This window comes from Rosa chinensis, chromosome 7, assembly GCF_002994745.2.
Source record: "Rosa chinensis cultivar Old Blush chromosome 7, RchiOBHm-V2, whole genome shotgun sequence".
NCBI lineage: Eukaryota > Viridiplantae > Streptophyta > Magnoliopsida > Rosales > Rosaceae > Rosa > Rosa chinensis.
Window position 1 is genome coordinate 7,571,986 of NC_037094.1, and position 24,822 is coordinate 7,596,807.

At 38.8% G+C, this 24,822-nt stretch overlaps 4 protein-coding genes and 1 long non-coding RNA gene across 9 annotated transcripts; all 5 read right to left on the reverse strand.

Moving 5' to 3' along the window:
* Nucleotides 1-770: 770 nt before the first annotated feature.
* Nucleotides 771-4,918, reverse strand: LOC112180203. 4 transcript variants are annotated; one of them, XM_024318724.2, is made up of 7 exons: nucleotides 4,728-4,918; nucleotides 4,146-4,475; nucleotides 2,376-3,527; nucleotides 2,116-2,162; nucleotides 1,397-1,558; nucleotides 1,138-1,318; nucleotides 771-1,067 (listed from the first exon to the last, which is right to left on the reverse strand). In XM_024318724.2, the coding sequence occupies exons 2-6, from the start codon at nucleotides 4,444-4,446 to the stop codon at nucleotides 1,139-1,141; spliced, it is 1,842 nt and encodes a 613-aa protein (XP_024174492.1). In that variant the 5' UTR covers nucleotides 4,447-4,475; nucleotides 4,728-4,918; the 3' UTR covers nucleotides 771-1,067; nucleotide 1,138. The 4 variants fall into 4 exon arrangements, with proteins under 4 accessions (XP_024174492.1, XP_024174490.1, XP_024174489.1 ...); XM_024318722.2 differs by having other exon boundaries at nucleotides 2,116-3,527; nucleotides 4,146-4,448; nucleotides 4,728-4,917; XM_024318721.2 differs by having other exon boundaries at nucleotides 2,116-3,527; nucleotides 4,728-4,917.
* A 7,974-nt stretch (nucleotides 4,919-12,892) lies between these two features.
* Nucleotides 12,893-14,527, reverse strand: LOC112179414 (heavy metal-associated isoprenylated plant protein 30). The gene is made up of 3 exons (XM_024317818.2): nucleotides 14,186-14,527; nucleotides 13,551-13,626; nucleotides 12,893-13,292 (listed from the first exon to the last, which is right to left on the reverse strand). Exons 1-3 carry the CDS (start codon nucleotides 14,372-14,374, stop codon nucleotides 12,970-12,972), a joined length of 588 nt encoding a protein of 195 aa, XP_024173586.1. The 5' UTR covers nucleotides 14,375-14,527; the 3' UTR covers nucleotides 12,893-12,969.
* Nucleotides 14,528-16,597: 2,070 nt separating this feature from the next.
* LOC112176135 lies at nucleotides 16,598-17,830 on the reverse strand. Its single transcript, XR_002926815.2, has 2 exons — nucleotides 17,754-17,830; nucleotides 16,598-17,659 (listed from the first exon to the last, which is right to left on the reverse strand). It is a non-coding gene; the product is annotated as an uncharacterized LOC112176135 (long non-coding RNA).
* Nucleotides 17,831-18,737: 907 nt separating this feature from the next.
* LOC112176134 lies at nucleotides 18,738-19,353 on the reverse strand. Its single transcript, XM_024313960.2, has one exon. The coding sequence runs from the start codon at nucleotides 19,100-19,102 to the stop codon at nucleotides 18,899-18,901; it is 204 nt and encodes a 67-aa protein (XP_024169728.1). The 5' UTR covers nucleotides 19,103-19,353; the 3' UTR covers nucleotides 18,738-18,898.
* Nucleotides 19,354-19,999: 646 nt separating this feature from the next.
* LOC112176133 (protein NTM1-like 9) lies at nucleotides 20,000-23,660 on the reverse strand. Of its 2 annotated transcripts, none has more exons than XM_024313957.2 (7): nucleotides 23,276-23,660; nucleotides 22,544-22,845; nucleotides 22,094-22,390; nucleotides 21,609-21,977; nucleotides 21,060-21,422; nucleotides 20,675-20,986; nucleotides 20,000-20,599 (listed from the first exon to the last, which is right to left on the reverse strand). In XM_024313957.2, the coding sequence occupies exons 1-7, from the start codon at nucleotides 23,439-23,441 to the stop codon at nucleotides 20,252-20,254; spliced, it is 2,157 nt and encodes a 718-aa protein (XP_024169725.1). In that variant the 5' UTR covers nucleotides 23,442-23,660; the 3' UTR covers nucleotides 20,000-20,251. The 2 variants fall into 2 exon arrangements, with proteins under 2 accessions (XP_024169725.1, XP_024169726.1); XM_024313958.2 differs by having other exon boundaries at nucleotides 20,000-20,584; nucleotides 23,276-23,659.
* Nucleotides 23,661-24,822: the final 1,162 nt, after the last annotated feature.

Consider the following 24,822-nt stretch of genomic DNA (forward strand, 5'->3'; position numbering starts at 1 on the left):
TACTTCCCACTGGGCATTGGGCTCCTATAGCCTACAGTAATGTAACACAATGTTTCATGAGTGGTACCACATGTAGCAACAGTAATCAATTCAAAATTCATAATCAATTATATACTTAATGCCTTTGTTTCTACCCCTTGTCTATTCAGTATTTTTCTTATTTACTAGGTTTAATTTTTTAATGTTCCCCATTTCTGTCCCAGAGGGGATTTGATTTGGTTTTTACCATAGGACAGTATCTGCCTACTATAGAAAAATATATTTGCTTTGTGAATGATGAGTATAACTAAGATCCTACTAGTTACAGTTTTAGATGTATAATTTGCAGGCCAAGAAAATATATATGGACTCAAAACTGCCAATACAAAGGTCAACTTTCTTACTGTCATAGTTGTATTATCTGTTGTTATTGTCACAATGATTTCAGATTTGTCCTTGCAATGTTTTACTTTGACATGATTAAGCTGCAAGGCCTAACCCAAATCATCACTTCTTTTTCCTCCAAAGGTTAAATTCCTATAAAAGCTTTTAACAGTACTAAAAGAAGTACCTTTCTGCTTTTTACAGCAATTGAAACAGTAGATTTATTTTTTCTAATAGGTAAAAAGTGGCCTATAGTTGGAACTTCAAAGTAGGTACCAGTGCAATCGAAATCATGTGCCCAACCTGTCATGTGCCCAACCTGTAGTGTAGTTCTTCCTGTACTGGGCTTTTGGCCTTCTTTTGAACCAGAAACAAAAAGAATAGAAAATTGTATTGACATTCTCACACAATCAAAATGTATAAGTTTCAATATTAATAGAGGAAGGTTGTTGTCACCAAAAGTAATTCAAACACTTGGAATCATCAAATTTACATTTCACAGACTCTAAGCTAAATAAGATGTAATGCATTATATATACTGCTATTGACTATCAATTGTACATACATACAGGTCAAGAGAGCTTTAAACTCGAACAGTTACTTCTAGGCAGTACCAGCACAAACATGTATGGCCGGTGTCTATGTTAATAGCTTTCTTTTTGCCTCAAAATGTAAGCTCAAACTCTTCCCTAGTTGTCTGGCACCTATCAGTATGACAAGACAAGGTCAAACTAAGAATGAATTCACAAAAAATTGGTAAGGGAAGTAGCCGACCTTATTTTTGTTTAGATTGCGCCATCCCATTTCCAATTTCATGCATCACACATCTTTCATACTTCATGGCACGCAATGTTGCTTCAGCCTCGAGCCACAGTTTTTTGTATACTAAAGCTTGTGGGTCTATCTCGTCCTTGGTTGAATAACTGTCTCTCACAGCATTTCCCATGACCTGCATCTTACCATTACAAATGTAAAGTTTCAGTAACATGAAGCACTGGTATGGAAATTTCAGTATCATATCCACAAACTCTACCTGAATAATGTCTTTGCTCTTCCCAGTAACGTTGCTATATGAAGGAAAGGAATTCAACATTCTCTCAGTAATATCAAGACAACCAACCACATTCTGATGATCAAGTTCATGTGGAACAGCAAGAGCCCCTGTCTTTGTTACTTGAAACCCCATCTTCGAGCACTGAAAGGCATTATTAGGCTTTTAGATGAAAAAATAATAGCATAACATGTCCATGTACTGATGTACCAGAAAGAGAAAAGTGAACAATAACAGGTACCAGAAACCTAACAAGTAACAACCCTAGTTTAATAAGTAATTATGATGAAATTACTTCTGTTAACCAGCGCCCTGGTAAACACAAAATAAAAGCCTAATAACTATTTGAGTAATTCTTATTACTAATAAGCCAGAACATTAAATCGACTAGACAAGATAAATAAAGGCATTTTGCAAAGATTAATCTGAACTTCATTAAATCAATGAACCGACACTAGGAACTCAGTTATAAGCATTCAGAACACATCCAGATATTCATAATGATAACAGAGTAACAGTTACATCTTAGAAAATGGGTAAAATACACAAAAGTCCAACAGTATCCCGATAAATTTTAGAATGGAAAGTGGCCAAGGGAATCCTTATTTGGATCTTTAGAGAGTACAACAAAATTCAACATTGTCTTCAAATCAAATTCTCAGCATAGAAGAAAACAAAAGAGGGACAAAAGACACACATACCCCCGCCTCGATGATCTCCGTTGACTTATTAGGAAAGTATGGAGTGCCTGAAACAGTAAAATCAGGCATTGGAGTCTTTCCTCCAGCCCTATGTTGGAAGCACATACATAGGTTATTGATTATATGCTGGATCAAGTCATGATCATTCAATAAAACGTCATTTGAACAATTTTGTACAAGAAAACTTGACAGATCATGCATCATATTTAGCACTGTTGAAACATCTGTTTTTGAATCTGTAGACAATAACTTGGATATACCCTCGCTGAGCGCAGAGTAACTTCCTGATTTATCAAGCAGGGCATATTCTCTTTTTGGTTCATGGATGTCATTAGAAGTTTGAGTTCCCATTCCATTAAGCGATAATGACGACTTTGATCCTGCTTTATCAACTGATGTATTCTCCTTGGAGAATGAACTAACAGCCCCTACAGCTCCAGATTCACTGTTTTTGAAAGATGAGAAATCATCCGCATCACATTCATTTGCATAGCAATTAACAATTGCTTTAGAAGGCCGAGGAAAAAAATGAGGCGCCAGCGGATTCAGACTATAACTTGCTTCTTGTACATTTTCAATAGAGTGTGAACTCAAAGACCTTGAAACTCCAAGTGGAGTTTGTCTAGAAGCCAGGCTTCCTCTCCAACAAGGTGAGTCCACATCAGAGTCGTTCCCATCTAACTTTGTTGAAAGAGAAACAGCTGCCTCAGCATCCTGATGTTCCGAACTAGATTTATCATAAAGCTTCTCTAAAGTGATTTGTGGATCAGACTTATCTGTTAGTAACGGGTCTGAACCCTCACTAGATACAGTTTTTCCACATTTCCGTTCGTTTCCTTTATCACTCGGACTTTTATCATGGTCAGTCTTTTTGCCTTCACCATACAGCAGCTGATGAAGATCCATTATGTCAGGAGGACTGTATTTAGAAGAATTATCATTGCATTTCACTGCAAAGCTGCCTGTAACCTCAGCATTTTTTGACAAAATGGGATTCAAGGGAGAAAAAGTTATTCTGGTATCTGATGAACCAAGCCCCAGATCCAGAAAAGCATCGTACCTTGGTGACTGGGAAGCTGTAGAATTAGCCGCACAAGGATCATATTTTGTCAAACCAACCTCACCAAAAGTCATTGTCAAATTACTACGGTTCCAACTTGCAGCTGGTGTGGTATACGTTAGCTCAGGTTGAGAATAACTCTGAAGCATGGATGCAGAGTACATAACTGACATCGGAAACTCATATGAAGTCGCCACAGAATTTACTGCTGAAGAAGAGAAAATTCCAGCATCTACTGGGTCTGTGGAACTTGAAGTGAATGGCGTTTCTCTTCCCATGGTTAAATAACTGCATTTCTCATGAACACTTTCAGAGTTTTCATCATAGAGTTTCGATTTTTTTACAGGCTTTCCTGCGCAGAAGCATGTAACGAATGAAGAGCTTTCTGTATTGATGTCACAAACTCACAAAAAGTAAAGGTGGCCTCACAACACAAGTTTTGTTTTGTTATATACTTATTAATCATTTCCCTCTCCATTCAAGTAGGAACAGGTCCATTACAACTTAATAGATAGTAGAATAACACATTGAAAGGAGAAGGTCAAGAATTTAATTTGCCCAACAAAGTGAAGTAGTTCTCTAAGCACATTGCATGCCAAAAGTTAAAGCCACATTCAATTTACAAAGTAAGCGGCATATGCAATACTTTCAACAAGAACACGGCATACAGAAAGATACATAGTGACAGCAAGCACAAACAATGTACTAGGAGTTCCTCAAGCTGAAAATACAAGATATTGCACCAAAATTTTCCATCTGTTACTTCATAGATCATAATCATCAAAAAACAACAAACCATCACCAGAGCACTATATCTTCACAAAGTGGGCAAGTCACTTGAAAAAGACGATAAAATGTTGCAATATAAAGAAGGAATTGAAATCATTCATGAGCTTATTAACTTTCAAATTCTCTAATGCCAAAAGGAACTCAATTTTACACACATTTACAATTGAGGCAAAGAAGTTACCTTGTTCAAGCAAGGTCTCATAAGCATAATTGGTGCAGGCCAAACTGTCACTGTGCTGGCCAAACCATGAACCCTGTAATGAATCCAACCCGAAATTCAATGCAGATGGTAATGGATCTTCTTCCAAGTTGACATTAGACAAGGATTTGATCAAGGAATCACAAGGGTCTACTGAAGTCAATGAAGAGGTCCAAGTGGGTTGGGCAGTAAAGCGGTTCAATCTAAAGGGCTGAGCTTTAGCTGACAAACGAGAGGACACTGCAGAAGATGAGACTCTCTTTCCATGACCATCCTCCTCCATTTCTATACTATAAAGTTGCAGTCAAAACCCTATGCAAAACCCAAAACCCAATACCAGAATTCAGAAAAGGCAAGAACAGTAATGTAGTCTGCTCAATTGGGATGATGAAATCACAAATAACAACATGATCGCCTTAATTAAGCTAAAGGATGATTCTTTGGTGTTTTCTTTGCTTTAAGTAAATGAAAATGTGGAATCTTTAAGAACTAAGCATGCATATTTGATAAAGTAAAGAACTTTAAATCTTTGCATAATAATAAGAATGGAGATTTAGAACATACCTATTGCAGGTCTCTCTATCTGTTGGGTTTGATCTTTCTCTAACTATTGACTGCTTTCTTCATTCAGTTTTGTCATGTCGACTCTACAATTGCCTCGAAGGCCGGTCCCTTCTTCTTCTTCTTTGCTTTATTATCGGCTTTTGTTTTGGTCAATGGCAAGTCCCGCCACATTTACCCATTTGGCTTTTGTTGTTCGACACTTCAGTGGAAAAAAAAAGGAAGTAAAGGAAGATAAAAAGTTAAAACCCTAACTGGTTTGGTTCTCGGAAAGTAAGCATCAGGAAAGCAAAGTTGTTTCTTTCCTGTGTTTGGGATGCAAAAGGAAAGGAAATACTTTCCTGAAGCAAAGGAAAATAGTGGGAAAATGTTTCATTCTATACTCCAAATGAATCACTTTCCCCCATTCTTTCTTTGCATTTATTACTCACAACATATTATTTTATTCCATTAATTACATACTTTTTAACAACTTTCTTTATATTACCAAACATCGGAATGGAAAGTTCTTCGGAAAGTTCATTTCCCTTCCCATGGGAAAGACAAAGGAACTACTTTCATTTCCGCGAACCAAATGAGGTAAGGGTATGTTTACTTACTTGGAAGGAAAGGGAATGATTACGGGGTAAAAACATTCTTGCGTTTACTAACACATAAAGGAATCGGAATGATTCCGGGTAAAAGAATTCATGCGTTTACGAACACATGAAGGAATATGAATGGATGTAGGTCTCACCTCCTTATCAGGAATCGATTCATGAATACTCAGGAAATTCGATTACGAATGGGGGAGATGGGTTTAGGAATCATTCTTTCGGAATCAATACCGATTCCTTTCTTCTCTCATTCCACTTGTCTCTGATTCATGATTATTTTCCATTCCAAGTAAGTAAACGTGCCATAAATTCTGAAATATGAACCCCGGTTGGTGTTTTTTCGTAGGATTTTCAATGAACTTCCTTAAAATATGGTAAAAAAAGGAAGTAAAGGAAGATAAAAAGTTAGTAATGAGAGTCTACAAAAAGCCATTAAGAAAGCTTTATTATTTTTTTTTTTTTGAAAAAATAGATAATTTCATTACTTATCCATAGTCAGAAAGTACGTACATCAGATATTGTCTCATACCAAAATCATAAATGACACAAGTTGCCAAGCAAAAAACAGGTGACCCTCACTGTTACACATACGCTCACTTATTGAGCCTAACAACAAAGAAACAAAATCCTCACTACTTACCTCCCTTTGAACAGAAACCTAGTCGCTTAAAGATTTCAATTGGTGTACAAATAGAGAAACTAAGATGAAAGTAGTAGAAGACCATACTTCTAGTATTAGGCAAGAAGACTAGGAAAGTTTAAAACTTTCCTTTGCCCTTGTCTTTAGGGCTGGAAACAGTATCGAAAGATGCAGGATATTCATGAAGAGGTTTGACGCTATCATACTCTTCAAAGCAAACCGAGGCTCGATCAAAGCACCAACCCCCACCTCGGAGTACCTTATTGCGATCACGCATTGATTCAAAGGAGAACAAGAATAAATCTCCAGCCCGTTCCTGAACCCTAAATTCTGCCTTAGGATCAATCGGCTTGCGGGTCAGAGGTTTTCCAATCAGAAAAGGTTGAGAGTGTAAGAACCAATAAGTATATATGCTTACAAACAATATATATATATATATATAATAAGTATATGAATATATGAATATAAACGAAATATATAACAACAAACAGACTAAATTGAATTCAAATAGTTTTGAACAGAAAAATCACTAACTTGATCAGATAGAGGCTTGCAATGTAGTGACCTAAGACAGAAATTCGTCCCCACTTGTGCTGTAGTTTCGGACGTCTATCTAGAGGATACAACTATTTGGTCAAGTTCTTGCACAAGAACTTGACCTTGGAGAATTTTACTTTATGCTTCTCTCAAAAACGATTTTGGGAGGAAGAAGAAGAAAGGGAGTTTTTCGATTATGAATGACGATCTTGGGTCATCCATAAATAGAAGCCAAAACAAACAGTTGCGTCGGCAGTTTCATCTGTTGCAACTGTTCGGTTTTATTTGAAAATTGAATAATAATTCAAAAAAAAAAATATCAAATTTGTCAAGAGAAGCCCACCAAAACCCACATCTAGGCTTTGTCATCCATTTACTTGTTTGGAATGATTCAGTCTTATAAAGACCATAAGCCTTAAAACTTTCTTCCATGTGGGAAGTCCCACAAGTTCCAACAGGGAGGACCTGCGGACGAGGCCACCACCAATCTTTCCTAGGTTAGGAGCGCTGCCTCCTTCAACGAGGGCAAGGGAAGCAGCGAAACTTGCTGTGATAGCATCAATGGAAGCCATTGGATGGAGATAAGTCTAGAAGAGAGCAATAGCAGGAAACTTGGGAATTAAGGAGGCTAGGACGCCGTTGAAGACTAGGTTGACAGAAAAACTCTCCTAGGTTTTTTTTTTTTTTTTTTTTTGTGTGTGTGTGTGGTGAAACAACACAAGAAACAAAAATTATATGGTGAAACAACATAAGAAAGCTTGTATCTTATTATTACTATACGGTGATTTTTTTTTTATATAAACTATATGGTGATCTATGTCAAAGAAAAATTTGTCGGTAAAGCTTTATTTCTATCATTACTACTTGGTGATATTTGCTGAAGAAATTTTCGGTGAAAGTTTATCTGTATTATTACTGTTTGATGATCTTTGGTGATGAAAACCTCTTATGTAAAAGTTTATCTCTATCATTACTATTTGGTGATATTTACCAACGAGTTATTATCATTATTAGGTGAATCACGGCGGACTATTAGCTCAGTGGTAGAATGCACCCCCGATATGGATATATATCTCTAGAATGATGCCATGCCAAGTCCCATTCATTTACCCATTAGGTGAAATAGACATGTCTGTAAAGATGCGGACTACCGGCACCTCAACAAATAAGCGCTTGGGCACAAAAGCTCCTACCTAATGGAGAAATGCGTTGAGGCGCAGCAGTTGACTGGACATCCAAAGATAAAACACTATTTAAAGTTAGAAGTTCCGCATTTGGATGAACCACAAATAAAATTAGTGTCAAGTTGTACCAATTTACTGGAACATATATTGCAATAAGCCAATAATACATTGTTTGAAATGGAATGCCATTGGACGTAAAGCATAATAGATATTTTTTGGGAAAAAAATACAAACAGTATCTAACATTTGGCCCATTAGTAACTTTAGTACCTGACAAAAAAAAATATCACTTTGGTACCTGAAGTTCGGAACTCGACCTAACTTTAGTACCTAAAACACTGTTGACCGTTACAGAGTTAGCCACCTAGCAAACTTTGAAGGGTATTATGGTCCATTCACTGTTCGTCTTCTTCTTCCTCACGATCTCTTAGTTTGTGTGGCCGCAGAGGGTTTTGATGAGGTCGCCGGTTTTGAAGTCCAAGAGATGGAGGGTTTTGTCATCGGAGACGGAGACCAGTCAATGGAGAAGGCGAGATTAGAGACGCATTGGTCGTGGCCTTCGAAGGTTTTGTCCATATAGTTCCTTCCTTCCCATTCAAAATCCTCCACACACACACACACACACACGCACGCACACACCAGAAAACCCATTACTTTCAATTTAGCCATAAACTCAATGCTTTCATCTCCTCCACCGCCGACCCTCCAGAAAACCCATTGCATACCCAGAACACCGGACATGTAAGACGCCATCGATATTACCATCACCATTGACGACAATAGAGATGCAGCACACCAACCAATCCAAACAATTCACAATCAGGACCGATCTCGTGTACAAAGTCAGACCATGAAACCAAAACCTCGTCGCCGTCTGCAGTTCAAAATCGTCCCCGAAGCCATTGCATCTTCCATAAAAAGTGACGGTCCCGATTGTGCCACATCTTCCAGAAAAAAAAAGCCGTCTGCAGTTGAAAACCAAAACCCGGTCGCCGTCTCATCCCACCACCAATCAAGGCCCTAACTCTGATCCTCACAACCTAGGAAACATCAAACAACATTAACCCAAATCTGGATCGATTACCCGACCTCTGCCACAGCCAATTCAGACCAAGATCACAACAAATACAAAAAGACAAATCTGGATTGTCAAATCCCCGACTGGTGAGGGATCTGAGAATCACATCAAATGGCGTCGTAGGGCCACGGAGGTCTGATTGGCCAGGCCTGGGAAGCATGTCCATCTCTCTGAGTCCAAGATCAAACAGCTTGTTTGGCTCCAATTTTGTTGCAGCTGGTCAACAGTCTCTTTTCTGAGCGGGCGTGCCAGCACCGTCGGGTGCGGTCGTCGGGGGTGTCCCTTGACCTGACTTCTTTCAAGCAATTGTGGACTAGGAGAGCACCAACCTCGTCGTGGGATTCTTTGTGCCTCGTGGCGAGGACTTTTGCTGAGTTTCTTGAAAATCACAATCGATACTCGATGTTGTAGATCGAGCAGAGTGAGAACCACTAGGAAATGAGGAGAACTTGCTAAAGCGTGACTTTAGCTTGGCTGGGTTGCTAGGGCGTTACCCTTGCTTGGCTGGTTCTGTAACCGTTGTGGTCGCGGCACTATCGTCGGCTCCCGAGGAGACTAGGACCAAAGTACGTTGACAGAGGATTTGGTGGCACTGAAAGTCGGCTTCTGGGAAGACTAGGACTAGGAGTGTGATCACCGGTAAGAGAAAGAGAAGGAGAGGAGTTGCTCTTAGAGAGGTTGCTCTAGAGAGAACTTAGATCATCTTAGAGATGTTGTTGTTGTGAATGTGTGTTTTGTGATGAATTTGTAACCTCTATTTATAGGCTACCATGCCAAAGCATTTAGCATTAAACAAATGATAGTGGAGCATTAATTGGAGATCAGAAATGATGAATTTTGGAGATAAGGAGATAAGGAGTGATGACTTTTGGAGATAAGGAGATAAGGAGTGATGACTTTTGGAGATAAGGAGATAAGGAATGTTGAATTTCGGCTCCTTTATTCCTTGAATTTTATCTCCATCAAGCATTCATATTTTGACCGTGACCTCTTCATAACAAATGTTCCATTATGAGTGTAGATCACTCTGGTAAAATTTCAGAATTTTTCATATAGTGGTTGGGCCGGAAACGCTGCTGGACCTCTTACAGGTCCTGTTTTCCAGTTTTGCTTCTGCAAAATATTGGGCTGATTGTTTGAAGGCCTTCCACTCAAAAATATCTCTGGCACTCTTCATAAGAAATGATCCTTGGGATGTCTATATTTGATCTGGAAAGTTTTAGCTCATTTCGATTTAATTTGGTTAGTCTGCCGCTCCTCCTTTCTTGTTTAGCTCGGTTTCTCCTAGCCGAAGTAGGAAAATGTGCTAAAGTTGACTTTTCATGTTTCCATGCTTCCATAGTAGGCTTTATTTAGCCTCTGAATATATATTTCGAACTTGTCGACAATATATATAGCTTGAGCCACTAACATTGGCTCAATTTCTCCAAGACGTGCCTTGTCAGGCTAAAATGCTCATTTTGGGTCCAAACACAGCTATGTGTTGCTTCTCGGAAAATCTTTCTCCAGCAACCCAATTTGCTCGAGCTTGAAGAAGAGAGAGAGAGTGGAAATTAGCAGAGAGAGAGGAAAAACAAGAGAGTGCGTGGTAATTTAAAAAAATTAAATTAAATTATAAAAAAGTTGAAATTACTTATATGTCCTTCAAGTTATGTCAGGTGGCTAACGCCGTAACGGCCAACATTGTTTTAGGTACTAAAGTTGGGTCGGGTTCCGAACTTCAGGTACCAAAGTGATATTTTTTTTTTGTCAGGTACTAAAGTACTAATAGGCCAAAGGTAGGTACTGTTTGTATTTTTTTGCCATATTTTTTCACAAAACATTCCCTTTCTTTGTTTACATCATTGTCCCCTTACGGGGCTATACCATGAATAAGCGGACATCTCTAAATATTCTTTGCGGACCAAACAGTTTGGCTATACTTTATACCATTATGATTTGACTCCCCCAATTGCCTTCTTTACCAAGAAACTACCTCCCTGTTAGCCCGTTACTGTCGTAAGATCCATAACCAAGGTTGAACCAAGGAGGGTGATAAAGTCCAGAGCAAGTTAAGCCAGCTTCTCTCATGCAGATGCTCAACTACCTCCGGATGGTCAAAGTCCATATTAGAACAGTGTGTGCCAAGAGGCTAACGCTAAAAATCATGTAGCTATGCAACAAAATTTCGAGTTTATGACTTTTTGTTTCTTGAAAAAACCGAAAGTGGCACCACTTTCGGAAACAGGAAATTTTGCCTAGCTTTGTAAACAGGAAAATGAACCACGTAGAGAGGATAGTACTTGGTATCCCATAGTGCTTAAAGCACGAAACATTTTCAAGTACAAATCCAATCAATATTCCTTGAAACAGTTCTATTGAATTATTCCCCACACAGGCCACACTAATACAATCACATTAAAAACAGGGAAATTCGTTCAAACAGTGTCTGAACTTTTCCAGACTATTAATTTTCATACCTATACTTTGAAAAATGTCATAATGGTACCTGAAGTTTTGGCCCCGACCTAATTTCTGTACCTAGAAACAGTAAAGTCGTCAACGGCGTTAAATTTTGAGGGGTAAATCTGGAACTTCAGGTATTCTCAAGGGAAAATCTTCTAAACAGTGTCTGAACTTTTCCAGACTATTAATTTTCATACCTATACTTTGAAAAATATCAAAATGGTACCTGACAATTTAAGCCCGACCCAATATTCATACCTAGGAACAGTAAAACGGTTGACTTCGTTGAACAGTACCAGAAAAGTATGCCAATAACTACCATGCCCAATACGAGATTCAAATACCAATATCAACATGGTATACCTAAATCTAAATATTCATATACCCGTATCCAGAAGAACTCAGGAAGATCGGCGTACAATGCCAGACCACCGCCAACAGCCGTGCTCAGACCTATACTTGATCAGAACCCGACCTTCATCTACATCGACGACCTGGATTCAGAATCGTCCTCCGACACCCCAGAACCTGACTTAGGGTCCCGCGTCAAGGCTGTCTAGCAGATTGCCCAAACTACGACATCCCGTTTTGACAGAGATCGGAATCGCTTCGCCATTCCATTTCCTACAGAGATCGGACCCAGACTTGACCCAAAGTGGAATTACCAAAATTTCAGATTCCTTTGCTATCAGACTCGTCGGATTCCAACCTAAAGCATTGAAATTTCCTTGTGCATCCACCAGAATAATCTCCATGATTCCAATTATCTGGTGAACTAGGCTTAAAACCGAGCAAACACTTGCAAACCAAACCATTTTTGCTGTTATAGCTACCAAAATTTCCACATGCATCTACCTAATCACGACTTTTCTTTCCTTCTTCTCTGTTGTCTTCTCCCAAACCCATCAAAAAAAGAAAAAATTGAAATTGATTTCAGCTGCAAATAATTGAATTTGATTTTTTGGATTGTGGGTTTTGGGATTTTTGATTGAAATCGAAGCAGAGAAGATGCTGGAGAAGATCGCGTTGCCGGCGAAGCCATCACTGAGAGGGAATAATTGGGTGGTTGATGCCTCACATTGTGGATTCGATCTGTAATAGCGAATTCCAACATATCTTCTAGTACCAGAGCTTCTGTTATGAGTAAAGAACCCGAGTTCAATTTTTTCTCCTGATAGAAAACTGAGGTAGGTAGCTGAGTTCTGCGGCTCTCAACTGAGGTAAGACGAAGACCTTTGACTTCGAGGTCTTGGGGGGCAATATTTGAACCCAACGGTAGTTATTGACATACTTTTTTGGTACTGTTCAATGGAGTCAACCGTTTTACTGTTCCTAGGTATGAATATTGGGTCGTGCTTAAATCGTCAGGTACCATTTTGATATTTTTCAAAGTATAGGTATGAAAATTAATAGTCTGGAAAAGTTCAGACACTGTTTAGAAGATTTTCCATTGAGAATACCTGAAGTTCCAGATTTACCCCTCAAAATTTAACGCCGTTGACGACTTTACTGTTGCTAGGTACGAAAATTGGGTCGGGGCCAAAACTTCAGGTACCATTATGACATTTTTCAAAGTATAGGTATGAAAATTAATAGTCTGGAAAAGTTCAGACACTGTTTGGACGAATTTCTCTTAAAAACACGCTTAATGTGCATACTGTACAGAACTATATGGTACAGATTGAAACTTGAAAGCCCTGAAACCACACTACTAGTTAATATAGGATCACCATATATAGTACATGGTACACAGAAGATCATTTAGTTACATGACAGAGCAAGCATTGACATTATCATCGTTGAACATGTTGCTGACTTTATCGTCTCCCCGTTGAGTCATCGGAATGGTACCATGCTTGTCCCCAATGTTGTAACCATGCCTGTAGTAATTGTAGCTCTCTTTGAACTCATTGGTTGTGTCCTTGAAATAGTCAGTGGTGGATGTGAAGTACAAGGGAGGGTTGGGGTAAGGCCAGAATTCGGCCCTCTTTCCAGCCCTCCTCACCGCCTTTAGTACCTTGTTCCGTTCAACATACCCAACTACTGTCACCTTTTCCATTGGTAGATTCACATCCACCGAATCAATCCCTAAGTGCATATAGCAATATATGAAAATTATGAGTAGAATGTACTAAAACGATATCGGAAAAATCTTGAATATATGCAATAGCAATACTCGGAAAAATTTAAGGATATTATCGAAATTTGAGACCATAGAACACATCATCAATATTTACAAATCATGAAGCATCACAATTCTTAAACCACAAATCCTTTGTTCACTATCGAAAAAGAAAAAATTAATTAAAAAAAAAGATCAGAAATCAATGATTGCCGACTAATAACCTCTGAGCTTGAATATTGCATGTTTGACAACTCTCTCACAACCAGTGCAGCACATCCTGACCTTAAGCTCCACAGTCTGTAAAGAAAAACAAGATTTCAGAATCTGTTCTTGCAAAAGCTAAATTGTTTCGGTTTTACTTTTCTATCTACTACTTTCCTTAATTTCTTTTTGTTCCCTTGGTTCTTTCAGAAGCTTTATACTTTTAGGCAGTTTATTAATTGGAAACCAAAGGGATTAAGAAAAGCCATGACTCATGAGGCGGGATAAGCCTTTTGTTCAAGATCATTCATTATTAGTATAATACTTACAAAGCATGGAACAGTGTCTTGTTCTTATTTTCCATAAATGGTACCCAAAAAAATGATTCAAGCGTTTAGCATAACTAACAGAGATTGTATCCGATAAGTACACCAGAAAAGATTATAAGCTTGAAATAACACGAAAGAAGGTAGCTTTTTGACCATATAGTCCTTTCTCGTAGTTCATACAGATATGGTTCTTATAGACACAGATAGAGGGGAGGAAGAGAAGCCATATATATGCATGGTGAATGGTATACTCATGCAGAAAATGAAGATACCTCGAAACTCGAAAGATCGAAAACAAAATTATTTACAGGATCATGAAAGCGAACCTGCAACGAAAGGGGTCGACCCCTAGGCATGTTGTACTTGAGTTTGTGGATGTTGCTTCTGCTTTTGTGATGGTGGTGTTGATGGTGGTGTTGATGGTAGCGTTGATCGTGGTGCTGATCGTTCGCGTAACACAAGAATGCAATGGAAGACAGGATTGAGCCAAATGTTCTCTTTAGTGAGGTTGCCATGACAATTGGGGTTAGTTGCTATTTATATATAAAGAAGGAAAAGGATGTGGGAAAACTGCTCAGGACAAACCAACCCTAGATGTCTAGAAGATATTCCTTAGTAGCCTTAAGTATCCATTCCCTTCCTTCAGCTTTGTCTAAAACCAATTCCAACTTAGTAGACTTAGCAGTTTTCTTGTGATTAAAATCACAAATTATTAGACCTTTTAGACAGGGAATGGTATCTAAATCCTCAAATAGTCACATTAATGCTTGAAATGTGGGTCAAGCTAACATGGCTGCTGACAATTGTGAAGGGAATATATCAGGTTTCCATGGGGATATGGATGAGCTTAAGGAATAGGAAAGATGGGTTCTGATGCAAAGGGGACAAATATATATTCTCTCAAGTTCTAAATACCTTTCTTTTTAACCGTTTTGAAAATCACTACACAACATGCTCTACCATTTATCTAAAAAGTCTATTAACAAAGTTATATTCCCACATTGCTATTTGTAAACCCTGTATAACCTATAGGTGATTTACATTTCTACAACTCTATACAAGAAGGAATCTTTTGGTTCTATACTTTTTAGTAAATTATACCAATTGAGAATTGCTCTACCAATAAACTATGCTATAAAGAAACTGGTACACTAGCATTAAGAACAACCAAGTGCTAAACAAAATGATGACATTTTTCCCACACCAGACCGCACAATACCAGAAACATGGGCTTATACACCCATGTATATGAATTGTTAAGAACAAAGATAATCACAATGGTGTAGTTGGTGTACTTTTCTAGCATTTTGTATTTCATTTGTTTAATTTTAATGCTGTTCATAAAAACCCAGAAAAGAATAATTCTGGCTTAATGGAAGGCTTTGATGCTTCAAGTTAATATCCTGCTTTTCCTGCATTTGATAACATATCTGCATCTATAGTAAACTTTAGGAGACAAACGTACTAAAAGAAAGAATATAACATGTGAATAAATATATACTCTTACAATACCACCAAGATCTCAGAAATATGAAATACAGGAATTCCTAGTAACCTTGGTATTGAAATGCCCAGTTGGAAAGGTAGTGTGGAATACACATTATGCACACACATAAGAAAAAGCTAGAGGTTCTTCCTAATCCCAATACTATTATTGTGCATCAGATGTGATTTGGTCATGTTATTCTCCAACAGAGAATATTGGTGATGTAATTTCATTGATCACCTTGCAATACAAAATACAATGTGCTCACAGATGCCTGGTTTTGGACTTCAAAATTTGGTAAAATCAGATTGAAGCTCAAGAATTGTTGGGAAAATCAGGATTTCAACCTGAGAAAATTTGCAACCCACGCTCCTTTTTGACCAATAGAGCTACCTTTGCACTAATGGGCCATATCTGAAGCTAATGCCCTACAAATAACAGTGATCACTGAGAAATATTTTGGTAGTTGGGCTACATTGCAATTCAAAACAATTGGCCTATTTCTTTCATGGTCCATGAATTGAGAATCTCATATTTGGCATATATTCTGCAGCACCCACTCCAGTTTTCCCTGCCCTTTTGGTACCATATGTCCGGTCAGCATTTACACTCTTCCATCCGTGTTATGTGGAAATTCATCCTTTACCAATTTAATCTCATCACTCCCTATCTTGATAAGCAATTTATATTTATCTAAAGAAGAGCATCAGATCCAGGGAATAGCTTTTCAAAACCATGGGATATAATATTACACTGTCCATAATGTGTTGGGTGTCGGAAAACTCACTCCCCCTACTTACCAAGATTAACTTATGCAACTTGAACAAATAATCATGCACAAAATTCGACTTTATTTTGCCATTTCTTTCCTCTCCAAAGTCTAAACTAATGTAAGACAATGGAACCCAAAGCCTTTACAGTTAGCTTAAGTGGTAAGAGAGAGTTGAGAATTCAGTAAGATTAGTTCTAATCAGAGGTGTAGCAAAGACAAGTGGAAAACCCAAGTTCTTTGCCCAAATTTTGTTCCAGTGTATTACCTTCTCTGGATCAACAAAGCACAGTGGCTGGATACTAGTGGACTGATTGTTCCATTTTGGCCCACTAGGTCCATCTATCCATGTAAACATTTTAGCCACACCACACCAAAAGCAAATGTTCATTTTCCTAAAGCCATGTTTGCTTCTCATTAAGCTAGCCAAGGTTGGCACTTCTCTCCAATTTGTAGCCGAGTCTTTTTCGGAATGGCTCAGAAGTTAGAAGTGTTCCAAAGTGGGCATCGCGAGAAGCCCAGGGGTTCGAAAGCGAATTCTGTGTGGTTCAGCACTCATATCAGAAACCCAAAATACTAATGACATTAGGCCTTGGAAGATAGGACGCACTACTAGAAAAAGTACCCATCACACACGGATGAGAATCCGTGTGAAATCATAGTATTGCACACGGAAATCCGTGTGAATATGTCAGTTCACACGGTACAACGACGGATTTATATATCTGTACGTATTACTGGCGTTGCTAATACTATTACACACGGAATTATTTGTCCGTGTGAATATATTTGGTGGATCCCACTGAAATCACAAATCCTCCACTGACGGACATCACCAAAAAAATCCGTGTGCACATTTTATTGAATTTTATTAATTATTTAAATATTTACATATTTAATTTAGTTATTGGTTCCTCAATTAGTCAATTTATTTGTTCCCTGAATTCCCAATAACATCAAATCCCCGTTTGAATTCCAGATCTGCTGTTTGTGGACTCTCGCCATGGAACCGGAGTGCCAAGTACTTCATCTATAACTCTTACAATCTTCAGGACCGACCAATCTTGTGGGGGAGTTACCCCATCTGAGTTTCCTCAACTGAAGCCCAAACTTGATTGAAAGTCAATTCAAAACTTCACCAAAAACCAGAACATGCTTCAATAAAGGAAAGAATAGGGATACCATTCTTCTAGTACCATAATTTCCTTGTTGGATCCATTAGCCCAGCTCCAAGAAACCCAATTTCTGATTCGACTTCGTGGGGAAGAACATGTACTTTTCCTAAGAATCAATTGTAAAGAGCCCAGAAAAAAAAGAAAAAAGAAAAAAAAAGAAGCAAAAGTGATTTACAGAAAACTAAAGGAAAGAGCAAAACAATACATATCAACTGAATTAAAGATCTGGACAACAAGTCCTCCATTATGCCTCCCAGTACACTTGTTCGCAGAAATTCTTCTCTGATATTGCGAGTTCGAAGTGTTGGATCCAAAGGGTTATCGCTTAAGGTGGAAGACATGTTGTGATTTGAATCCAAATTGAAAAAAACTGGAATAAAAGTAGGTCGAAACATCCTATTAGAATCAACATGATTAGGATCTATAAGAAATGGTAAAGAAAGAAAATTCAAACCATGTCTTACCTGAGGAAGAGCTAGATCTGTGAGAGAACTCTCCAAGAGAGAGACGAGAGAGAGAGAGAAGTATTTATGGGATAATTAAGAGAATATTGGAATTTAACCTATTTAAAAAAAATTACACACGGATGTCTGTGTGAAAGAAATATTTTTAGAATTAACATGTTTTATATAAATAAGTTTATTATATTTTAAATAGTTAAGTTATTTTTATTTTATTTTGAAATAAGATTCACACGGATTTTTTTGTGTATCAATTATAATTCATACGGAAATCCGTGTGAATATCTGACACAAATATAATATTTTTTAAAGTGAAATAAATGTTCACACAGATATATGTGTATCACTATAATTCCCACGGATGTTTGTGTGAATTTCACACGGAAATCTGTGTGAATTTTCATGGTCTCACTTTTACTTTTTATTTTACACGGAACACTGTGTGAATATAGATTTGCACACAAAAATCTGTGTGTTTGCAGTGTTTCACATACAAAATCCTCTCCGTGTGAATATTTGTGTGAAACAAATCTGTGTGGAATGGCTAGTTTTTCTAGTAGTGACGTCCATTTTCCAAATAAGACTATACATCAATTTTAGAAGAGACACCGACACATGTGGCAGTGTTAGATGAAGACAGCCTCATATTTCACCATTGACAATAGGACTAGGTTCCCATGATGACCTAACTCAAACTCATCCGTAAGTACATAATAATAGTAATAATCATTACTATACGTCAAAAATGGATGATGTTCTACACTCTTCTGTTCCATGAACACCCAGGCATGTGCATTATTAGTGGCTTCGCTGCAATTTCCCAAAGCTTAAACAAAACAACCCAAAATTGCAAATTCCATTTCATATCTACAACTAATCGATCCCTGTATTAGTTAGGCCAAGTTGGAATCTTTGTTTCAGTACGCACTACACAGATGAATTTCAAAGAGCAAAGGTGGCCATAGACTAATAGCATCATCCATCATGTGACTCAGGAGCAATCAAAATATGCTAGATTTCCAATACAATTTACAAGCTCAAAATATGTACATGAAATCGAAAACCCCTCTCTAAATTTTGACAAAGAGAAACAATTTAACCCAAGAACCCTCACATCCTAAAACAAGGAACGTTGTTGTTCAAGTTTCCTAAGCAGCAGCAGGGGATCCAAACAAAGGACGAGGAGGAGGAGGAGGAAGAAGAGGGTATGTGGACACAAAAGGAAGGTTTCTGAGAATCAGAAACCGAACCCTCCTCGGAAAAGGTGCAGACTGGAACATGTGCTCCAGAATCCTGGCCAGCAACGCCGTGTACTCCTCCATCATCTCCGCCACTATCGCCACCAGTATCATCTTGTTGTTTGGTTTTTCACTACAACACCACACTTGAGCTCTCTCAGATGGCCTTTTATCGAAGCACCCGGAAGATTCTCAAATACAGAGAGAGAGGATCATGTGATCTGCTATTATGGGGTTTTGGGTTTCTTTCTAGTGGGCGTTACCACGGCGCCCCCACTTTGGGTATTATCTAGGACTTTCGGGGACCATCCAGTATGCCATAGCTGTTTGGGGTGACAAGTGTGCATCCCCACCAAATGACTCGATTGGGTTTCAGTTTTATCATCACCAAACCTTAAAAAACAGATTAAAAAAAAGAAAAAACAGAAGGCAGAAAAGGGTTGGCGGTGATTGGCTCTTCTGAATCCTTATCCTCTCTATCCCTTTGTAATTTATATTATTACGTGTCAGCATACTGCTAAGACTGGTTAACTGGTTTTGTATATTTCTTCTGCTGTTTGTCTCGGTGTTTCCTATAAAATAGATCCCGCTGTTTTGTCCCACAATTTCAGGTCCCTGATTACAGTGAGCAAACTACTAACGGATAGCCCTGTTTTGAATGCTTTCACATTAGGCACCCTCGACAACTCTAGTTCCTATTTTCATTTTGAGGTCGGATTATTGCTCAAATTCAAGACGGATTGAAAATCACCAAACCAAATAGGACAATTTGTATCGACTCTCCTTTGAGTTTGGGACGTGTTCAAAGTCACTAAACGCCGTATATCACGAGTATGTACCCTTTCTGAAAGTGACAAACCATAGGCTTCTCCTCTTTTGTGCTTTAGCAGGGCACGTGAGAATTTAGCCATCCTTATCCTTATCCAAAGTGCAAACTATGTTATCACTTATCACCTTCAGGCAGAGACCTAATCGTCTGCATAAGGAAACCTAGAAACAGACAACAATTCATTTTTATAACTAATATATGCGATATGTCCACTAAAATACGATCAACTCGAGTTTACACATAAACACGGACCAAATCCTAATACACTAACATGTTTCTAACCTAAGGTTATAACTAATATATACACATGCACATGACAATGCAACTTATCCTAATACACCTGATTCAAACGAAGTTGTACATGACTACATAAGATTCTGCAAATAACCAACTAAAGGCCTATGCTGCCTGCCTCTTCCTTGCAACGTCAAGATCTAATGGGATATCCAGATCCCACTGAAGGCTATGAACATGGTTAGAACCAAGGGAATCCCAACTGAAATAATGAAGATAATCAGGCCATGATATTTAGATGCTGCTGCCTTGGAACGCACTGACGTCCCAATATGGCTGCTATGTAATGAATTATCATTCCCTCCCGTCCTTGACCTGATCTTTGTTGCGACTTCTTCAGTGGTTTTCTTCTTCTCATCAATCAGTGTTGTTGAGGGTTCTTCTGCAATTTTCCTGCTCGCATCCAACTTCAGAGGATGACACTCCACCTCCTGCTTGTTCAGATTAGGAGTTTTCTCTATGGCTTCGCAGGCCTGCATGGAACAATACTATGTTTAAAAATTTTAAATCTAATTCTAGCATACAACTCGGAATGCCTGTCTGGCTTCACTAATAATCCTTACCTCAATAATACTAGATTCCACTTCATCTTCTTGCCCATGCTTTGTATCTCTCACATTACTATCAGCAACTGACCCAGGTGAACTAGTCATCGCCAAGTCGTTTCTTCTAGGAGCCGTGCCCTGAGTAACGGGTTTGTCTGAGTTTGATGCCTCTGGAGGTTGCCTGGTATTACAACTGATTCCAGTTTTACCAACAAGATGGGAATCATTGTTAGCAGAATAATCCCTACTGGTCACTTCTTCCTCATCGTTTATTGCATGAACTTCCTCCCGTTCATCAGAGGTAAGACTCTCCTGTACAGTTTCTCTGGCCTGCATGGAACAATCAGAGTCAAATAAATGCATACAAAGAGAGTTATCAAATTGGCTTCTCAAGGACTTTTACCTCGGTGATAATTGAATGCCCTTCATCTTCTTCTTTGCTATGGTTTGAAAGAACTGCTAAACGAATTCTTCTGCAGGCCTCTCCCTGATTCAAAAAGTTCGAATTTGGTCGTTCTTGAGGCAGGCGGGACCTGATCATGATTCTAGGTCTATCAACTTGGTCACTGCTATGGTTATCACCATTCTTCCAATTGGTAGATTCATCCAAATTATTCGACACAGCAGAATCAGCATATGAGTTACCGGGATAACCGATATTTTCCATTCTAGGTTTATGGTCATAAATCGATGCTGGAGCTTCAGCTTGGTAGGAAGTATCAAATTGCTCATTGGACAAGCCACGAGCTCTCATGTCCAGATAACGCTGGTTAAGAATAAAGAAGCAGGTTAAAATCAGACTTCATCTCTACATAGCAATCAAATTAGCTGGATAAATTCCACATTCTAGAGATTCAATATTAAGTACCATAAGCAGGTTAGACAGGAAAACAATCAAATCTATGATAACTGTGGATTACAAGAAACAAGAAAGATATTCTTTGACTCATACCTCGGTCATTTTGGTGTCTGCGTAACCCCATGAAGCATTCAGCGATAAGTTTTCTGGTGGTATGGCTTGCAACATGAATGAATGATCAGATAGATAGGCCTCACTGACCCCAACCAAGTTCTTCTGACTGGTTGAGTCCTCGCAGGAGCTCTCATACTGTTTATTGCCAAACTCATCGAACACCTCTGGGAGGTATACATCCTGTTCACATGTGCCATCCAGAAAATGCGATCCATTGTTATAATTGCCAAACTCAAGAGGTGAACCCACGTAATCTAGCTCTGCATTGAATGGTGAAAAGATTTTGCAGTCAATCGTGGGTTCATTGGGATCATAGAACCCCACTTCTCCCGGCAGATGATAATGTCCCTATAGTTGAGAGGCATGAAATCAGAGTGTTGTTAATATATGTAAACTTGTGTATAGATATAGCCAGAGGAATGGGATAAAGTACATGACAAAAACACAATTAAGAATCATGTTACCGGAAAGATTGTGTCTTCTGGTCCATAGACTTCCACATCAGAAGCCATATAACTGTCATTAGGTGGCACAGTCAGAGTATCAGGGGTCATGTGGTCAAAACTGTCATTCCAGCTCGATATACCTTCTGATTCCTTTCCACCTTTCATATCTGGGGTAGCTGATTCCTGAACTATATCTGAAGATGTCTCATCAGGAGAGGTGGTAGGAGATAAGCCAGGTTGGTCTACTTCATCATACTTTAGAACTTCAGATTTCTCCTCTGGTTTATGAAACAGGCGACACAGAACAAAGGCACACTGCAACATAGAGACATTAGGACATTTTCAGAAAGTGAATGAATCTACATCAGTTCGAAGACACACTATTTCCTAATCCAACAACTACTAGGTATAAATGCAAAGGATGGGTGACCAAGGCCAGCATTTAGTGGAGGTCCTGGAAGGTAGTACCTGTCCAGGAGCAGTACCATCCAGCTCCTTCTGGGTGGGACGATACTCATGCATGATCCAGCTGGTACGCTCGCCCTTGGGAGCACGGCCTCTGTAGAAAACCAACGTCTTCTTCATCCCAACCAAGCCCGTGTTATTAGTAGCAGACTTGAACTGTCGGGACTTGATGGTGCGGTCCTTCCCGGTCGCCTTCCAGTAGCCAGCATCTGTGGCTCTATTGGAACGATGACCATTCGGATACTTCCTGTCACGCGGGCAGAAGAAGAACCATTCCTGATCATCCGACTTTATCATCGATAGCTCTGCACAGGAAGATCACAAATTAGACACGTTCAGCTACAAGCTTCAGACTTAGGAAAGATCACAAATTTCTAGCGCTACTGGCCTTAGGCTTACTACAAGAAAAGAATCTACGCCATGTTAGTGGGAATCATTCACGGTAATCAAATGCTCTTCTCCACAATTTTCAAACTCTTAAAAATCACAGGCTTCACAGACCTATAGTTGTCTGAGCTACAATCTTTTATGTATTGTATTTGATTTGGGCAGGTAAAAAGCTAGAGTAATATTCTCGAGCGAAGAATTAAGCAGCGAATCTAGCCATGGTGACGAAGCGAATAAAGGAAAATACGAACCCATCCAATCAGAGATTCTTATTCACAAATTTTCAAAACCCGCAAGTATAAATTGAATTGAATAAAACGAGAGAGAAGGAAAGAAAGAGATCAGTACTTGGCAAATCCCAGGGCTCCCTTTTGCAGACATCGATTTCGGGGATGACTTGGACCTCGGAATGACGGCCGTTGATCTTGAGGCGCAGGTAGTGGTTGATCAGCTCCTCGTCCGTCGGCCGGAATCGGAATCCCAGCGGCAGCGACTCCATCGACAACACCGCCATCTGAGCTCGATCGTCGTCGTCGTCGTCTTCGCTCACTTTCCCAATTCTCTCAAGAAGAAATTTTATTAACTACTTTTTGAAAACCCTAGAAGCGAAAAAAGGCACAATTGATGATTGGAGTAACCTCCTGCTTGGTTTTGGGCTCTCAGTGACAATTTGGTAATCTCACCCACTCGGCTTCTCTCTCTCTCTCTCTTTTTGCTTCGAAAGAACGTGCGCAGCTTCCTGTATTAGTCAAGCTTTTACTTTGATGGAGTGGGTTCACCAGGAGCTGACCGGCTTCCGATTGGAGGGGTCCCACTTCAACTCTACGTGTATGCGTCGTACACGATTCTGTTGTTTTGAATGAGCTGGGACACGTGTCGCTCTCTTGTGCTGTCTCTGTGCCGCTGTACACTCTGTAGAGTCAGTGGCATCCAATCCGAATAATCACCGTCGGTGAACAGAAGAATTTCACATTGATTACCTCTCTGACTGCTGTTTATTTACCTACCAGGAAATTTCTGACCGCAGATTTAGTCTGTCTCCATGAGAAAGCAGGAAAGCTTCTTCATTTTAGTAATTCAAAGTTTACAATTTCAAGTCCATTATTGAACCTTTAGAATTTGTTTTTCGATTTGAAATGATTAACACCATCACCAAAACACGACAATATTTGAGTTGTAGACTTTTTGATTCAATATGTTAATAACAACAAATATACGAGATATACCTAAAACCGCACGACTACTAATCAGAGGCGGAGCCAGGATTTGATGTCAAGTGGGGCACTCACAAAATATTAAAACTCCATAAAAGAAAAAAAAAATTTCATTGAAAAATAAAAGAAAGAAAAAACACCCAAAATTATATTTTTTATTGCCTAAAACAATTTGTAAATAACTATATTAAAAGCAATTTCAAAACTAGTGTAAATGTCCAAAACATAATATATATTAATAATATTATATACAAAACATAAATGTTGAGGCCAGAAAGACAACAAAAAACAGAAAAGCAATTTGTGCATGGTAGCTCGAACCCCTGACCCAATTGTTGCCAATTAATCAAGCTTTTACTATGCCAGACTACTCACATTGTATATGAACAAACTAGAAAATATATAAACTTTACTGGATCACGGGACTCAGTAGGCCCCAACGTGGCTCCGCCACTACTACAAACCATTCTTACTTCTTTTTTTTTTTCCTGAGAAAAAACCATTCTTACTTTTGAAGTCACAAGATAAGAATAAAACACTCTTGATTGAAGCAAGTTTATGAGTACAGTGGGGGAGTAGGAGTATCCTATGTGAATTATATGAGGTCATGTAATTTGAGAGATGAGTAGAAAATATTATACATAAATGAGAAGTGCAAGGGCATGAGAGATGTGAGTCCGA